General features: G+C 40.6%; 1 protein-coding gene across 1 annotated transcript in view; it reads right to left on the bottom strand.

Annotated features, from left to right (window-relative positions):
* Window positions 1-16,936, bottom strand: part of LOC129854247 (meiosis-specific nuclear structural protein 1-like) — a 26,337-nt gene extending 9,401 nt beyond the window's left edge. Inside the window, exons 1-20 of the mRNA XM_055921063.1 lie at window positions 16,621-16,936; window positions 15,897-16,078; window positions 15,467-15,681; window positions 15,006-15,105; window positions 14,543-14,791; window positions 14,330-14,395; window positions 14,119-14,228; window positions 12,308-12,507; window positions 10,791-10,948; window positions 10,504-10,604; window positions 10,166-10,312; window positions 7,049-7,183; window positions 6,630-6,856; window positions 5,815-5,955; window positions 5,120-5,182; window positions 4,806-4,924; window positions 4,668-4,701; window positions 3,821-3,863; window positions 3,677-3,723; window positions 3,494-3,566 (exon numbers count right to left, since the gene is read on the bottom strand). Coding sequence (XP_055777038.1) covers window positions 3,494-3,566; window positions 3,677-3,723; window positions 3,821-3,863; window positions 4,668-4,701; window positions 4,806-4,924; window positions 5,120-5,182; window positions 5,815-5,955; window positions 6,630-6,856; window positions 7,049-7,183; window positions 10,166-10,312; window positions 10,504-10,604; window positions 10,791-10,948; window positions 12,308-12,507; window positions 14,119-14,228; window positions 14,330-14,395; window positions 14,543-14,791; window positions 15,006-15,105; window positions 15,467-15,681; window positions 15,897-16,071 — 2,403 coding nt within the window. The 5' untranslated portion in view covers window positions 16,072-16,078; window positions 16,621-16,936. The remainder of the gene's footprint in view (window positions 1-3,493; window positions 3,567-3,676; window positions 3,724-3,820; window positions 3,864-4,667; window positions 4,702-4,805; window positions 4,925-5,119; window positions 5,183-5,814; window positions 5,956-6,629; window positions 6,857-7,048; window positions 7,184-10,165; window positions 10,313-10,503; window positions 10,605-10,790; window positions 10,949-12,307; window positions 12,508-14,118; window positions 14,229-14,329; window positions 14,396-14,542; window positions 14,792-15,005; window positions 15,106-15,466; window positions 15,682-15,896; window positions 16,079-16,620) is intronic.
* Window positions 16,937-17,929: the final 993 nt, after the last annotated feature.

Genomic DNA, 17,929 nt, shown 5'->3' on the forward strand with positions numbered 1-17,929 from the left:
ACAATCCATTGCTTATAAGACAATCAGGCAATTCTTCTGAATTGGGATATAAACATAATAGACATTATTACTTCCCTGTTCTTGTCTATTTTAAGTATGCAAGAAAACAGTCTAGCTTCACTGCTTGGGCAAATTCCGTATGTATTATCAGCACATGCTGGCCAAAAGCGACACCTTTGCTGTCACCTGTCAAATAAATTCAATCCATCTCTAGCTTGTTTATGCATCAACTCATGACACCCTTCTCCTTCAAGCTTTTTGCATCCTCAACCTCCCCATCAGCTGAAAATGCACCAAACTAACACAAGCGGGCACAATGATCATTCATAGCAAAGGTGAAAACATTTCAGTGCCAAGTCAACACTTCTGTCAGTGTTAAACCTATCAAGATGCTTGTAATCTATGACAACTATTTGTGAGGTAACTGGGGAATCAATGTATTTCATTACTTTTCATGTAAGCTGGGCAGTGATGAGCCTACACACAGTTGATCACCTCTTAACCATAATGAACATGGACAGTCAGTTCTTAATCAAGTCTCAGTAGCAGATTCCATAATGTATTACCAAAGTTTATTTACATGTTAGCACGACTGCAATGGAAACACTGAGGGGATTAGAGTACCTGGCCCAGTTGCTCACGGTGGGAGGAATTTGCACCGGGTGAAAAGTGATTGAATTCTTTTTCGAGCCAGGTGCCCCGCTCTGGCTGATGGCAAAATTGTCTCAAAACAAAAGTGACGTAGGTTAAGCACGTGGAGTACTGAGTAGGATGCTGGTTTCAAATGAAAAAGGTGACTGCTTTTGATCAAAACACTAATCTGCCTTCCCAATGCAAAGTAGTTTGAAAATTCAAACATTTTATGGCAAAGTGTTTCTGGACGATGCACCATGCTGCCAGTTGACAACATGACCGAGCGGCGCAGACTACTGTTCAATTTGAGAAGCGCGCTCCTCCCCCCTCACTGCTTTTGCCTGTGACGGGCCATAGACCGGTGTACCGCGGTTCATTTGAATCAAACTCCCTCAAATCCATTGGATTGCTCTCAAACTACAGACGATCAAAGGGAAAGTGATGGATTATAAACTCAGCAAAAAAAGAAACATCCCCTTTTCAGGACCCTGTCTTTCAAAGATAATTTGTAAAAATCCAAATAACTTCACAGATCTTCATTGTAAAGGGTTTAAACACTGTTTCCCATGCTTGTTCAATGAACCATAAACAATTAATGAACATGCACCTTTGGAACGGTTAAGAAACAGCTTACAGACGGTAGGCAATTAAGGTCACAGTTATGAAAATTTAGGACACTAAAGAGGCCTTTCAACAGACTCTGAAAAACACCAAAAGAAAGATGCCCAGGGTCCCTGCTCATCTGCGTGAACATGACTTAGGCATGCTGCAAGGAGGCATGAAGACTGCCGCTGTGGCCAGGGCAATAAATTGCAATGTCCGTACTGCGAGACGCTGAAGACAGGGAGACAGGACGGACAGCTGACCTTCCTTGCAGTGGCAGACCACGTGTAACAACACCTGCATAGGATCGGTACAACCGAACATCACACCTGCGGGACAGGTACAGGATGGCAACAACTGCCCGAGTTACACCAAGAGCGCACAATCCCCCCTTAGTGCTGACTATCCACAATAGGCTGAGGCTGTACTGAGGGCTTGTAGGCCTGTATTAAGGCAGGTCCTCACCAGACGTCACCTATGGGCACAAACCCATCTTCGCTGGACCAGACAGGACTGGCAAAAAGTGCTCTTCACTGATGAGTCGCGGTTTTGTCTCACCAGGGGTGATAGTCGGATTCGAGTTTATCGTTGAAGGAATGAGCGTTACGCCGAGGCCTGTACTCTTGAGCGGGATCAATTTGGAGGTGGAGGGTCTGTCATGGTCTGGGGTGGTGTGTCACAGCATATCAGACTGAGCTTGTCATTGCAGGCAATCTCAACGCTGTGCGTTACATGTGGTACCCTTCCTGCAGGCTTATCCTGACATGACCCAGCATGACAATGCCACAAGCCATACTGCTCGTTCTGTGTGTGATTTCCTGCAAGTCAGGAATGTCAGTGTTCTGCCATGGCCAGCGAAGAGCCAGGATCTCAATCCCATTGAGCATGTCTGGGACCTGTTGGATCGGAGGGTGAGGGCTAGAGCCATTCCCCCCAGAAATGTCTGGGAACTTGCAGGTGCTTCAGTGGAAGAATGGAGTAACAGCTCACAGCCAGAACAGGCAAATCTGGTGCAGTCCATGAGGAGGAGTTGCACTGCAGTACTTAATGCAGCTGGTGGCCACACCAGATACTGACTTACTTTTGATTTTGACCCCCCCTTTGTTCAGGGACACATTCAATTTCTGCTAGTCACATGTCTGTGGCACTTGTTCAGTTTATGTCTCAGTTGTTGAATCTTATGTTCATACAAATATTTACACGTTAAGTTCTGAAAATAAACACAGTTGACAGTGAGAGGCCATTTCTTTTTTTGCTGAGATCATATATTAAAAATACACAAAAACACCTACAAAATGTCAATGGAAGTAGAGGTATCCAAAATAAACATAAAAGGCCTACATCTACTAGTGGAAGGATAGTCAAGAAGATATTTCAAGGATTTTTCACACTTGAGTACAAGTTCATAGATCAAGGAAAGCATAAACATTCAGATTTTGTATTTTTCGACACACTACAGAAAGTCAAATTATTCAAATTGTGTACCATTTTCACTTTCATTGAAAGCTTACAACCAAATTGAAAGTTTGACAGAACTAAAATTTTGCACTGCTGTTAGAAAAAAATGATACATGTTTTTCCAAATGTCAAATCTAATAAACACATAGCACGTCTCAGCTTATCTCCATCTGGTCAAGGACAGTAAACTAAGAAAATGGGGAAGAGAAATACATTTCAATAGTATGCAGTCTTCTTAAAAACACATCCGGTCCACTTTTCTCTACTCCGAGGCTTCCGATTCCTTCAGTGTTTCAGGACTGGAGGGAATGTCTTTGTCTGCCCTGACTTCAGCTGGACTTTGAGAGGATGAGGAGATGTCCTTTGCTTCCACGATATTGTTCACCTCTTGGTCTACATTTAAGGGGATGGTCTCCAGGGAAGCGCTGACCTTCTTACTGTCGTCAAAGCTCACAGATTCCAGTTTGCTTAATGACTCATGCAAACACGCCGCCTCCCCCTCTAACTCACAGGCCACAGAACTAGAGGGGGACCTGGTCGCTGACTGCAAAGCCCACTCCTCCCTCAGCTCCTCCTCAACTGAGCTTTCCACGGGCCCTGACTGCAAAGACTGGTCTTCCTCAACTGAACTTTCCATGGGTGTTTCTAGCTCTGTAGCCTGTGTGACTCCCTGGATCTGATCTACTGTAGAGATCTGTGGAAGCACTTCTGCCTCTCCTAGCTGGTTAACTGCTGCATCATCGTTGTCTAGTAGAATAACATCACCTCTTCCTGACTCTTGGGTCTGAACATGCATTACCTCTGGCCCATACCCTCTTTCAGCAGCTGGGGTGATACACAAGACATTGGAGGTCTCCTCCAATCTGGGAACGCTGTGAATGAAAGGGGGGGTGGGACACGTACCAAATCAATCTAATTGACTCCATCCAAGATGGGAAAAATATTTGTTGGTTCTATTTTGTGTGGACCATCCCTTAATTACCTGTGCAATTGTTCAAAAGCGCCACTCACTGTGGCAGTTTCAGCATTCTATGTAACAAAAAGAAAGAGAAGAGGTGCTGGGTTGAGGAAACCGTTCAAAATCAAACATATGTGTTTCTCAGGTACAATCCAGCTAGAGTAGTACCTGGATATCAGGGAACATCAGAGCAGACATCCCTTGCTTATTTCTGAAACAGAACAAAAGAGAAAATCACGACACAAATCCATTAAACGTAGAGCCCTTTTAATAAAACCATTAATAAAACGACTTTGGAGATAGCATATGGAAAATGGTAATGAAAACTTAAAATTCATTTTCAGAGCATAATTAAGGCTGGCTTATCAGCACAGAATTAGTATCCAAATAGTTCCTATTTTTTCAAACAAAGATATTTTAAATCATGAAGCAAAAGGACCAATGTCCTTGTCCAGACAATCATTCTTCAAACAGAACAGGCATTTAGCATAAATATCAATTAGCATTGAATTGTGCATAATAAATTCTCAGGAGGAACAACATATTTATGAAATTATTACATTTGAACTTGATCTCATGTGTATTGTTAGTGCGTTTGGCTCCTCAAAGGAATACAACAAATTAAGACGAGGATATTCTTGCAAAAGAGATTCGACAACGACCTTTCATTTCAGCAACTTCCCAATGACAAAATTACCTTACTTTAGGCATACATTAATTAAGAAATGTTCTCTGGTATTAATTAAGGCCAAAGCTCCCATTTGCATTTGTGAAGGTCAAAAAAAAAAAAAAAAAAATCCACTTAATATGCATCCCAATTAGCTTAACGTAAAAAGCATATGGTAAAGATTTCTCAAAATAATGGATGCTTCCAAACAAACTCATAGGTCAGGGAGTTGGAAGTCTCACAAGTACTTGATCAAATTCTGAGATTCTCATTACAACACTATGAGGGGTGTTACTTTTATTTTAGGATGTTCTCGTTATCTGCTGCATTGGAAGAGTAGCTACTCACCCTCTAATGCCGTCATCTACAGCACCACCTTCTCCTGCAAGGCAAGAAAAACGTGACATGCAGACAGGTTATTATTATTATATAAACAAAATGCGACGCCTAAGCATCTGGTTGTGAAGAATGTGATAAACCTTATACCTTTCTCTAGTATGACCTTACAGACGTGGTGTGGTCTGTCAATCAAATGCTTGCTCATGAGGTCAGTTCCATGCGCATCCGCCAGGAAGTCACAGTTCAGACAGACAAGGGTTAAATTCCTGCAAGACAGTAGGTAAACCGTGATTCATAATGAACCGAATAGAATAAACTTGCATGGTGCTTAATTATGGTAATGTTTGGTGAAAATGCAACACTACTTATTAAATAAATCATTACCAATAACTGGAGTGCAGAACAATAGCAACATTAACGAATTGATTTGAGACCAGATTTGTTTAGTTAGGGACACGTACCTTAGGACAACTGGGATTTTCCTCATTTTCCGGAATCTCTCTTTTGAGATGGCACTATGGAACCTGACAAATACATATTTTTATATATTTAATATGAACAATAAAACATCCTCTCTGAGCCGACTAGGTGAAATATCTGCACTTAACCCTACTTCCTCCTGTAAGTCGCTCTGGATAAGAGCATCTGCTATATGACTAAAATGTAAAAATGGGCATATACACTGTTCACAAAATCCATGACAGACTGACCAGGTAAAAGCTATGATCCTTTATTGATGTCACTTGTTAAATCCACTTCAAATCAGTGTAGATTAAGGTGAGGAGACCGGTTTTAAAAGGATTTTTAAGCTTTGAGACAATTGAGACATGGATTATGTATGTGTGTCATTCAGAGGGTGAATGGGCAAGACAAAATATTTTAAGTGCCTTTGAACAGGATATGGTAGCATGTGCCAGGCGCACCAGTTTGTCAAGAACTGCACGCTGCCGGGTTTTTCACGCTCAGTTTCCCGTGTGTATCAAGAATGGTCCACCACCCAAAGGACATCCATCCAACTTGACACAACTGTGGGAAGCATTGGAGTCAACATGGGCCAGCATCCCTGTGGAATGTTTGACACCTTGTAGGGGTGTTCCTAAAGTTTTGTACACTCAGTGTACACGTGTTATGAATCTAACACTCAAGGAGCTTTTACCTTATCATATGGTTTCCAAATGAAGTTTTGCAACTTGTCCGATACTTGCACGCACCACAAATTGCAACCATGGGATAGTGACTATAGAAGTCATGAATCTCCGAGTAGCACTCAATGCAGGTGTGTCTTCTTTCGCCAATACTAAAAAGGTAGAGAAAACAAATTGGAGCATCATTAATTCATTTAAAGTACTATTACCTTCAGTAACACATTCTGAGATGCATTATTAAACATAAAGTTACTTGATTGGTGTAATATATTGATAACCAGGGCTCTGAAGTGTGACCATTTTGGTCGCAAATGCTCTTAAATATTTTGCTGTGCGAAATGACATATTTTGGGAGCACCGTGCGACAATGAAAACAAGCTCCCAGAGTATAATTGTTCTTATGATTAGGCGTCGCTGTACCGTTGTTTGATTGACCAAGACATAAAAGCGAGCAGATTCGTTATGGTTAGGAGCTAATGCAGCATCACTACTGTGAAAACATATTGTTTCTAGCACAAAACGGTAAAAAGATATGAACCATATTACCTGTGCATGTTCTATTGTGAATTGGGTATACATTTATAAACCACTTCACAAGCTGCTCCAAAACCACTCGCAGGCATTTGTTTACCTGTTGTTCAGTCATGTAACCTCATTAGCGGCTAACTCTTTTGAGAACACCAGTTCTACCTATGAAACGTTTGAATTTAGAGCCCTGTTCATAACCAACCATGAAAACAATCAGCCCTGACCATAGTTTAGATCCTGTACCAGAAAATATGTAGTTTGTGAGGAAAAAAACAAGTTGACTGAGTGATGGACCGACCTGAGACTCTGCAACACATGGTTGTTCTTCTGCTGCTTGAGGAGCTTCTTGCTCACTGTGGCCTTGCCTTTCCCCCCACTGCTGCCCTGTGTGGTAGATATACTGCTCTGTGCTTTTACATTGGCTACCTTCATGCCTGAGACCTCTGGTATGACACTGACACTGGATTTTTCAGCAGCATGGGTGGAACTGGGAGATGGCCCGGTCAGAGAGGCCCGGATAGTCACCTGAAATATGTATAAATAAAAACAGATCAATTTAAGATTCTCTGAATTCATGCCATGATTTAAACGCTTGTAAAAGAACTTGCTTTTAAAAATGAGGGCTTATTGCGGTTGCCATTGATGTTATCTATATTGTAGATAATTGGTACAGAGGTATTGAGATGTTTTGTTAGGCTAAATAAGAAGAGTCAAAACCTTGGTTCCAGGAGGAAGGCCCTCCAGAGCTTTGGGTTTTTGGAAAGTCTTATGGTGCTGAGTCTTGTGATCCACTCTCTCCTTGTAGGTGAGGAAATTCAGCCTGCATTTCCCACAACGATTAATTCCTTTTTTCTGGCAAATTGACAAAACAAGTACAATAGAAAAACATGAGACTGCATATAGGTACAGTTGAAGTCAGAAGTTTACATACACTTATGTTGGAGTCATTAAAACTCATTTTTCAACCACTCCACAAATTTCTTGTTAACAAACTATAATTTTGGCAAGTCAGTTAGGACATCTACTTTGTGCATGACAAGTAATTTTTCCAACATTTGTTTACAGACAGATTATTTCACTGTATCACAATTCCAGTGGGTCAGAAGTTTACATACACTAAGTTGACTGCCTTTAAACAACTTGGAGAATTCCAGAAAATGTCATGGCTTTAGAAGCTTCTGATAGGCTAATTGACATAATTTGGGTCAATTGGAGGTGTACCTGTGGGATACATTTCAAGGCCTACCTTCAAACTCAGTGCCTCATTGCTTGACATCATGGGAAAATCAAAAGAAATCAGCCAAGACCTCAGAAATAAAATTGTAGACCTCCACAAGTCTGGTTCATCCTTGGGAGCAAGTACACAGAGTCTACAACCCACACAAGTGGCTCAGGTAGTGCGTGGCCTGCTGGAGGTCATTTTGCAGGGCTCTGGCAGTGCTCCTCCTTGCACAAAGGCGGAGGTAGCGGTCCTGCTGCTGGGTTGTTGCCCTCCTACGGCCTCCTCCACGTCTCCTGATGTACTGGCCTGTCTCCTGGTAGCGCCTCCATGCTCTGGACACTACGCTGACAGACACAGCAAACCTTCTTGCCACAGCTCGCATTGATGTGCCATCCTGGATGAGCTGCACTACCTGAGCCACTTGTGTGGGTTGTAGACTCCGTCTCATGCTACCACTAGAGTGAAAGCACCGCCAGCATTCAAAAGTGACCAAAACATCAGCCAGGAAGCATAGGAAGTGAGAAGTGGTCTGTGGTCACCACCTGCAGAATCACTCCTTTATTGGGGGTGTCTTGCTAATTGCCTATAATTTCCACCTTTTGTCTATTCCATTTGCACAACAGCATGTGAAATTTATTGTCAATCAGTGTTGCTTCCTAAGTGGACAGTTTGATTTCACAGAAGTGTGATTGACTTCAGGGAGAAGTTACATTGTGTTGTTTAAGTGTTCCCTTTATTTTTTTGAGCAGTGTATAAACACCATGGGACCACGCAGCCGTCATGCCGCTCAGGAAGGAGACGCGTTCTGTCTCCTAGAGATGAACGTACTTTGGTGCGAAGAGTGCAACTCAATCCCAGAACAACCACAAAGGACCTTGTAAAGATGCTGGAGGAAACGGGTACAAAAGTTTCTATATCCACAGTAAAACAAGTCCTATTTCGACATAACCTGAAAGCCCGCAAGGAAGAAGCCACTGCTCCAAAACCGCCCATAAAAAAGCCAGACTACAGTTTGCAACTGCACATGGGGACAAAGATTGTACTTTTTGGAGAAATGTCCTCTGGTCTGATGAAACAAAAATATAACTGTTTGGCCATAATGACCATCGTTATGTTTGGAGGAAAAAGGGGGAGGCTTGCAAGCCGAAGAACACCATCCCAATCGTGAAACACGGGGGTGGCAGTATCATGTTGTGGGGGTGCTTTGCTGCAGGAGGGACTGGTGCACTTCACAAAATAGATGGCATCATGAGGGAGGAAAATTATTTTGATATATTGAAGCAACATCTCAAGACATCAGTCAGGAAGTTAAGGCTTGGTCGCAAATGGGCGGCAGGTAGCCTAGTAGTTAGAGCGTTGGACTAGTAACCGGAAGGTTGCAAGATCGAATCCCCGAGCTGACAAGGTAAAAATCTGTAATTCTGCCCCTGAACAAGGCAGTTAACCCACTGCTCCTAGGCCGTCATTGAAAATAAGAATTTATTCTTAAATGACTTAGTTAAATAAAGTTAAAATAAAACTGTAAAAATGGGTCTTCCAACTGGACAATGACCCCAAGCATACTTCTAAAGTTGTGGCAAAACAAAGGCACGGTATTGGAGCGGCCATCACAAAGCCCTGACCTCAATCCCATAGAAGATTTGTGGGCGGAACTGAAAAAGCATGTGCGAGCAAGGAGGCCTACAAACCTGACTCAGTTACACCAGCTCTGTCAGGAGGAAAGGGCCAAAATTCACCCAACTTATTGTGGGAAGCTTGTGGAAGGCTACCCGAAATGTTTGACCCAAATTAAACAATTTAAAGTCAATGCTACCAAATACTAATGTAAACTTCTGACCCACTGGGAATGTGTTGAAAGAAATAAAAGCCTAAATAAATACCTCCACTATTATTCTGACATTTCACATTCTTAAAATAAAGTGGTGATCCTAACTGACCTAAGACAGGGAATTTTTACTAGGATTAAAATCGCAGGAATTGTGAAAAACTGAGTTTAAATATATTTGGCTAAGGTGTATGTAAACTTCCGACTTCAACTGTAGATAATAGGTTCAGCTATCCTTAGTAAAGGGTAAGATTTCAGGACAATGTGTCATTTCTGTGTTTTGTTGGTTGGCACAGCTAACAGTGTCATTGAATCCTTTTTGATTCTTACAGCATTGGCTGGCTTGGTATTAGAATAACGTTTCTGTTGGCTTTGTTCTATGGCTACATACAGTGATTTGTGGAGTTGATCTGGTTTGTTTTTTGTCAGAGTGAAAGGAAGCATACATTGCTGTAAGACAGTTATGTATTACATCAAGGTGTTCAGCAGACAACCAAACCAACTTCAGAATGAAAGCCAATAGGGCAACTCACAAGCGTGTTCATTTTTTTTTTTTTTTAAACCAGCCAGCTTTAAAACTCAAGCTCTGAGAAAACTGTTTGCTGCATTCACTGCTTTATTAAGAGGCTGAAACATCAGGAAACTGACAGGAAATTACAATGTGTGCCAGGTCAGTCAGAACATGAGCCACATCAACCAAAAATGACCCAATCAACATATTTATTGATCATGAATTGTTGCACATATTTAACAATAGAAAAGTACCCAATATAACTAAGCCTCTTACCTGATGCTTCATATAGTGCTGCATGTAGACATGACCACTTTTAAGAACTTTAAGGCAGAACGGACAAAGGAGATCCTTTGTGTTTTCATGCACCGTACGGAAGTGTGTGTCCACATCGGTAAAGAATGAAGACCGGTAGTTGCACACCTGGAAGGAGACAATTAAAGTATTGGTGTGAATAAATGGTTCAGGAGGACTGCAAGGCAAATCCCTTCAATAATTTGAATTAAATGTTTCAATTCCTGATTGTAATGCCAGGGCATCTCTACTATCAACTATTAATGACTTTTCTTTGTGAACAGACTGATATAAAAACATGATTGATAAACAAAATGTACCTGGCAGACATAGGGCATCTCGCCAGGCTTGTGATTGTCCTTCATGTGTTCCAGGAGCACTTGCTCAGACTCGAAGGCTAATTCACATATCTTGCAATTGGCTACAAAAACAACAAGAATGAATTACTAAAATGGGCCCAACTTGTTACAGACAGCTTTATTTATATAACTATAATCAACCTATATACAATAATGTATGATTGCTTGAGAAAGTGTTCAATACGTTAAGGTGAAATGTATGGTTTCATTGACGTTTCATGTTGGTTGCTATTGACTGGTATGCCTACTTGAAGATTCGACCATGCTGTGGGCACTCTCAACGTGGCACTGCAGCTGGAATGGGGTTGAGTACTGCCGGTAGCAGTGTTGGCAGGTAGTGTGGCTTTCCCAGCTCTCACTGTTCTGCTTCTCCAGCTCCAGATGGTGCTTCATGTGGTTCATGAACCTACAAGAGTCACCACAAAGTTCAAGATAAGACATCGGTAGCAATGTAGCGTCAGAAACCACAAATGCCAAAGCAACGAAGTGTCAGCTTTGCCATTTATCTTAAAAAAATTGTATTGAAAAATTTCATTTTTAAACAAGCTATTAAAATCAAGAAAAATGTGTAACTATCCAATCCACCAGAGCAAATTTCATAAATGTTTTGTGAATATATGGTAAAAAGCTCATTAGCTTTTTAGTCAAACGTTTCTTTAAATAATTAAAGAAATATTGGCATACATGCATAAATAACTAACTACCCTACTTCAACCCACATTTAGAAAAAGAAAAACTAACTTAATGTATTGAGCCAAATTACAGTGAAGCCGTATTCAATAACACTTCAACAGATCGTGGCCTATGTGCAACACCAAACCTGCGCGTCAGATTAAAAAAATAAATTAGCAACCACTGTGCACCTCACTTCCTAAGCATGCATAATTGCCATTATAATACTGCCAATTACGCACAGCTTTTTGTTATGCTTAATGATGTGGTGTTCCACGGCTGCTCCCGAGCCACACGACCTCTATATGTAACCGCTGCACTGACAAGGCAGGCAAGGCCCATTTTTCAGCCAGCAGTCTTACCTCAGCTCCCCTAACAGGGATTTTTATGCAGACAAACTATGACCTCTGCTGCCAGACTGGGTTCAATACAAATGCGTCTGCCCATTAAAAGGAGCTTACAGAGGCTTTTCTTGCAACGTCCTGAAGCAAAGTTATTTAATCAAAGGAGCAGTTCTTACACCATCCAAACTAGCAGCCATTATTCATCTCTGGCCCCAAGTGGGAATATGAGTTGATATGTCATCCATCTGGGGGAGAAAACTGTGATGAGGGCTGAAACACGTTGAATATCCTCTCTTCACATTGAAGTTAATCACTCTCCATGGGCAGAGGGCTCATTTAACACTTGTTCATGAACACCATTTCCATGCACCAAAACAGCACAGTAGACACTTGGGGTGATGTATTGACGAAAGGCCGGTTGATGTATCCATTCATTACCAATAACAGTGAGCCATTCATTTAAATATAGAAGATATGTCCACTGATCTGATTATTGGTGGCAGTAATTGTGTAATGTGTTTGCATTATGTAAACATGTGAAATGCCAAATGTATTGTTTTCATTATGCCACTGGACAAATAGGATATAGAGGAGTTCTTTAAATTAGAAAATGACCTGTTTAAACAAACATTTTGTGCAGTAGACACGACACCCTTTTTTCGTCACAAATAATCGTATTATTCAGGAATACAGTGGCTTATTGAAAACAAAAGCAGAGCTGCACAGCAAGCAACGCCTGCTGTAGTTACCTGACGTTGTTCTTGAGTACTTTCAAACAGCTCTGGCACTTATAGGTAAATGGGGTCTTCTGCTGCTGCGATTTGGGTTTGTCTCCCTCAAATCTACCATAGTAGAAGTCTGTGACAAGCATGATGCGCTTGCTTGCAAAAAGGTAAGTAGACTTTGGGGTTGAGGGGAAGACACACTCCAACAGGTGAGGACAACATTTCTGAAATTAAAGTAAATGTAAAATAGGTGAACAAATTACAATCTGCAGAGTTGATAATGTAGTTCTTAAAGTGCCTCTAAGGCTCTGGTTCATGCACTAATAGCAAGGCTCGACATTAACGCTGGTCCTCTTGTTCGGGACAAGTAAAAAATAAATATTTTGACAAGAACATAGATTTGTTCCAAATGGACAAGTAAAAAAAAATCACAAAAATCAAACATTTACTACGATCAGAATTCGATGTGAGAAGCAAACACTGAAATAATCTTAAAATCTATTTTTCATGTACATAAATAAAAAAGCCTGCACATCAAATTGTAATTGATATGCATATTAGCTACAGCCTCATGTCCAGACCGATGCTGACATGAGGCGGCAGAAAATGTAGGCACACTTTAATGAGAATTTTAATTAAATAAATATAGGCTAAACGGCAGTCATGTTTGACAAATATAATGAAGGATAATTAACATTAACGTCTGAATGCTTGATTCTGTCGACATACTCAAAGTACTTCGTTCAGATCAAATGGTCACAAGACCGGAGTGAAAGACAGTGCATGATGCGCACTGCACATCACCCACCTTGAATCTGAGCAGAGGCAGCCAACATTTTGAAACTATTTCATAATGAACTTAAATTGTTTAAAACCTGGAAGTTTCATGTGGAGGTTTTAAACAATTAAGCGGGTCTTAACTTGTTTCAAAGTAGTCTAGCCTAGGCAAAATATGACCACAGAAATATTGAAACCAGAATTTCTCATGTTCTATTGGTTTTCAAATCAACAATATTTTATTTTCCAACAGCCAAAGGCATAATACTAGTCATGAGTAAACCATGCCAGTTTATACATCTTTATATCTCCCCTCTTCATTGCTAACAGCTATTTTCATCTCTGTCATATGAAACCGCTCGCACATGTGTGGAGCGCTTTGAGAAAGGTGCTTTCCCACTAATTGCATGTTGGAACATTTATGCAGCCTAAGGCCATGTGCACATTGTTGAGTTTATAATAAGAAATGAAACTATCAATATTTTAAGCAAAATGGTCTGATCTGTTGCATCAGCCTCATTGCTTTAAAAATAATGTTTTTTTTTTTTTTTTTAAGTATGTCATCCCAGAACTGTCCCAGGGTCTGTTTTGAACCGCATACATGTTTTATCGTCCCAGAGACACCCTTTAATATATAACGCCATAAAAAGTATTTGGTTGTAATTGTAATGTTGTAATATTTTATAGGCTACCAAGGGTGGCAAACTATTCTCAAGGAGAGCTTTAAAAGGGGTAGGCAGTGTTGTATTTTGAGACACGAATGAATATGCAAAGATGCCAATAGGCAGACTGTAGCCCAGCTACATTTATCCGATTTTTTTTTTTAATGGTAAAAAAATGTAAAATTCATTTTACTTTGAAAAGTGGTTCCTTGAATCATATAATGATGTAAAAATGTTTAGCCTTTTTTTTGGAACTAGTAAACCAAAAATCTGTCCGAGGTACAAGTGGCTAAAAAAGAGAATGTCAAGCCCTGAATAGCAACATTTTAGAATATTTATGTAAAACAATTCTCACAGCTAAAGGCATGCATTTTAGAATGACTGAAGTAAACTCACCACCATGTGGTCTTTCATGACAACTTGTTGGTAGAAATCAAATTTACACTTTGGACATTTTTTACAAAAACGTGCTCCATTTTCTAATATCTCCTGGGTGTGGGGAGACCCTGCAAAAACAAAAAAGTAAATTTCAGTTGTAAAAATAAAAAAAAGTGCTAATGAATCTAGCTAATAACAGAGCATGCAACTGATGTAAGGAAACCCCTACCGATGTCCTGCTTTGCTTTTTTAGCTGTGCTGTTTTGGTCTTGAGGTAAACCTCGTTTGCCATAGTCTGTTTAAGGGGAGAAAATAGATTCATACGTATTATCACAAGTCACATGCAATCTTCAGATCATGAGGTCACACACAGTTTTCGTGACTACGTGACCCGGCCAGGAATATCTCTGAGTCAAACAAGTAAGATATTTTGGCTTATTACCCCAGCTGTTGCCTTTGGCTTGAATAACTGGGGACACAATCTGGAGGTTGGTAGAATTTGGGCGGTTGGGCTGGGAAGACAATGCAGCGGGGCCCTGCACATTGGACAAGGTCACTACGTTGTTGTGGATCATGTGCACTTGAGGCCTGTGGATAACCCCAGGTAAAGGCTTCCCCGGAGTCACCTGCTGCATAATGTGCTGCTGGCCTGCTGCTGGAGTCATCTGCTGCAGAATGTGCTGCTGGCCTGCTGAAAAAAACACACATTACAAATATGAAACACCGCAAAATGCAATATGTTTGTGCTGTGGCTGTATAGGGAATATATAAGTTTACTTGAGCATAGATTCACTAAATTAATTTCCAATTATTAGTCTGCTCTGAAATACAAAAATGTGTGTTATGTTTTGGTTTGTTGCTTGCCTGCCTGCAATCAAGTTAGGATGTAATATTTATATTTTTACCTGGAACCACAGTGAAAGATGTCCCAGGGGGATACTGTTTCCCAAGGGAAGCGAGGAAAGCTGAGTTGGCCGATAACTGTGGTGTGGTCATAATGTAACCCTAAGAAAAAAGGCAAACAGTTTTTATTAAAACATTGCACCAACACCATTACAGCCAAAAGTTACATCTTTATAACTAAACAGGTGCCCAGTCAAAGCTCTTCTCTGTCCCAGCACCACAATTGTGTAAAAACCTGCATTTGGATTTTCCTACTAGCACCAACTTTGCTGATAACTACTTTATTGAGGGAACATGTACTTACAACTGTGATATGTTTGTCTCACCTAGCTATCTTAATTAATACAGTAATTGTAAGTTTATCTGGATAAGAGTCTCTGCTAAATGACTCAAATCTAATGTGTGTTCTTTGCAATGTATAGCAAAGTGAAATAAGGGATATCTAAAGCAAAACACAATATACCTGGTTGTTGATAATGATGGGCTGTGGTGGTACTGCTGTTAAGGGTCGAGGTGCATTGTTCAACCCTTTCCCAGGAATTATGATGTTCTGTGGAACTGGACCCCGAGTGATATGAGCTTGGGGGGAGTTGTGTGTCATTGTCATCCTAGAGGCTCTTGGTCTTCCAACTCCGCCACTTTGAACTGGGGTGGTCTTCACATTTCTTTGGTTGTTTGCTTCAAAGACAGGTCATATAATTAACCACTCTTGTTTATGTATCAATGCAATACAATCTATATTGATAATCATATTTACCAACTTTTTAGAGCAACTAAGGGGAAAGGATCCAATGGAAGGATATTGTGTATGCAAACTATCCAAACTAGAGAAAACAGACAACAGTGTGAGAGACCTAACATTAACTGAGCCATACCAAGAGAAGAAAACATACTTGGTCTGGCGTTAATAGTGGTGCCCTTTGAAGTACTAAGCTCCCCAACAAATATAGGTTCATCGTCGTCGTCGCCATCATCATGTTTACCGTCGCCCAACAAATTAACTTCTGGTGTCTGTCTCTGCCATGGCTCCAGCTCCTCTTCCTCACATTCCATAAAAAGCTCGGACATTGTGAAGCTGAAAATGGATGAGAGTTACGTTAATGTTCGCTAAAAACAAACAGTTAACTAGCTAGCTAGTCAAACGAAGTTAGCCATGGTTTCTTAAGCTAGCTGTGGGCTAACGTTTGCGTACCTGGCTAACTAGCTAGTAGGAAAAGCTAGGAAATTGGAAACGTTGAATCCTCATAGCCGCGCGACTAGTTAGTTAATGGACATTTTGCTTATATCCCGTCGAAAAACCATAGCTAGCTACATAAAAAGACTGGAAATACAATGCAGAACACCACATAGTTAACTAGATATACTAACGTTATCTACCAAAACGTCCAGTTGCCATCTATTTTAGCTCACTACAGTAGCTAGCTAGCTAGCTCTGATAGCCAGCCATTATTAGCTAGTGTGGGCAACCAATCATAGCGTCTGGCGCGACAACACAACATCGATCTCTTTGTTCCAACTTCATTTTATCTGATGCAGTAATACCAAGGGATGTTTAAATGCTATTCAAGAATACCAACATTCTAAGTATACCAGTGGCCAAGTACAGAGTCCACTTACCTTTTAATCTAACGCTTAACTGGGTGGTTAGTCCTTAGTACAAAATGAGAAATACCTTCAATGGAGCGCCTATGAATATTGTGGTGGCTGATGGGAAATGTGGGGTTTGCTGAAAGGAAGGTTACCACAGCCTCAAAATGAGCTATATCGTTAAAATCCATGAAAACAACAATTAGTTAGAGTTAGCAGTGTGGTTATGGTTTGGTTTAACATCACATGTTAAGAAGATAAATTATAGAAATAGGCAGGGTTTATGACTTTGTGGAAGTGGTAACTGTTGACAAACAGAGGAAGTGTTTACTCCGCCCAAAATCTTCTTCTATGGTATAATGGCGGTGTGCAAACAGACACCGCCCAAAGTCTGTCCACGTTTTAAGCAGATCAGCTTAATTCTTCTTCTTGAAATGTGTATTGGCGGATAACAACCAACTGAAATGTGCCTGCACCGCCACCTACTGTACTGGAGTGTGAGGCCATCTATTTCTCTTATCTAGACCTGTGTTTCCGCCTACCAACTAACTCTACACCCATTAAAACCTGACCACTATTCCACTACTTGTTTTTTGGTCAGTTGTGAACTTGGTCGTCAAATACCTAACAAAGCCTGTGAAAGCACTGTAGCACTTAGTCCCGATGTTCCTATGCTGTCCCTTTGACAACATAGTCACATACAACCTCTAGGTCCCCTGTCTGTCACAAATATTGAATTCAATTCCATTTGAACTTACTCTACCTGTTGTCCACTGATTTCGTCCTTTTGTGGATAGAAATTTAAGACAAATATTCTTAGGAAAGTATTATTAAACCAGCTTCAAAACTTGTGTCTCTGTGTTAGCTATCATGGTTTGCTTTCTCATCACCTGACGCACGCGCACAAGACAGAAGAACGTGCACACAATGCATGCTTAGTAACCAAAGTCTTGCAGGTGTTTACATATATAGTTTTGCGCATGTGCCAGGTAATAGAAATGTCAATGGAAGTGCAAGAGTTTGGAAAAGTTTGTTTAATAATACTTTTCTGTGGATGTTTTTACTCAAATTACAACACACAAAAGGACCAACCGCACAGACAACCGATAGAGGAAGTTTAAATGAAATTGTATTAGAAATTGTTTATCTTTTACCAAATAGGGCTATCTTCTGTATACCACCCCTACTATGTCACAACACAAGTGATTGACTCAAATGCATGCAGAAGAAAGAAATTCCACAAATGAACTTTAACAAGGCACACCTGTTAATTGAAATGCATTCCAGGTGACTACGCTGGTTGAGAGAATGCCAAGAGTGAGCAAAGCTGTCATCAAGG

The sequence above is a fragment of the Salvelinus fontinalis genome, chromosome 4 (assembly GCF_029448725.1).
Source record: "Salvelinus fontinalis isolate EN_2023a chromosome 4, ASM2944872v1, whole genome shotgun sequence".
In the NCBI taxonomy this organism is placed as follows: Eukaryota; Metazoa; Chordata; class Actinopteri; order Salmoniformes; family Salmonidae; genus Salvelinus; species Salvelinus fontinalis.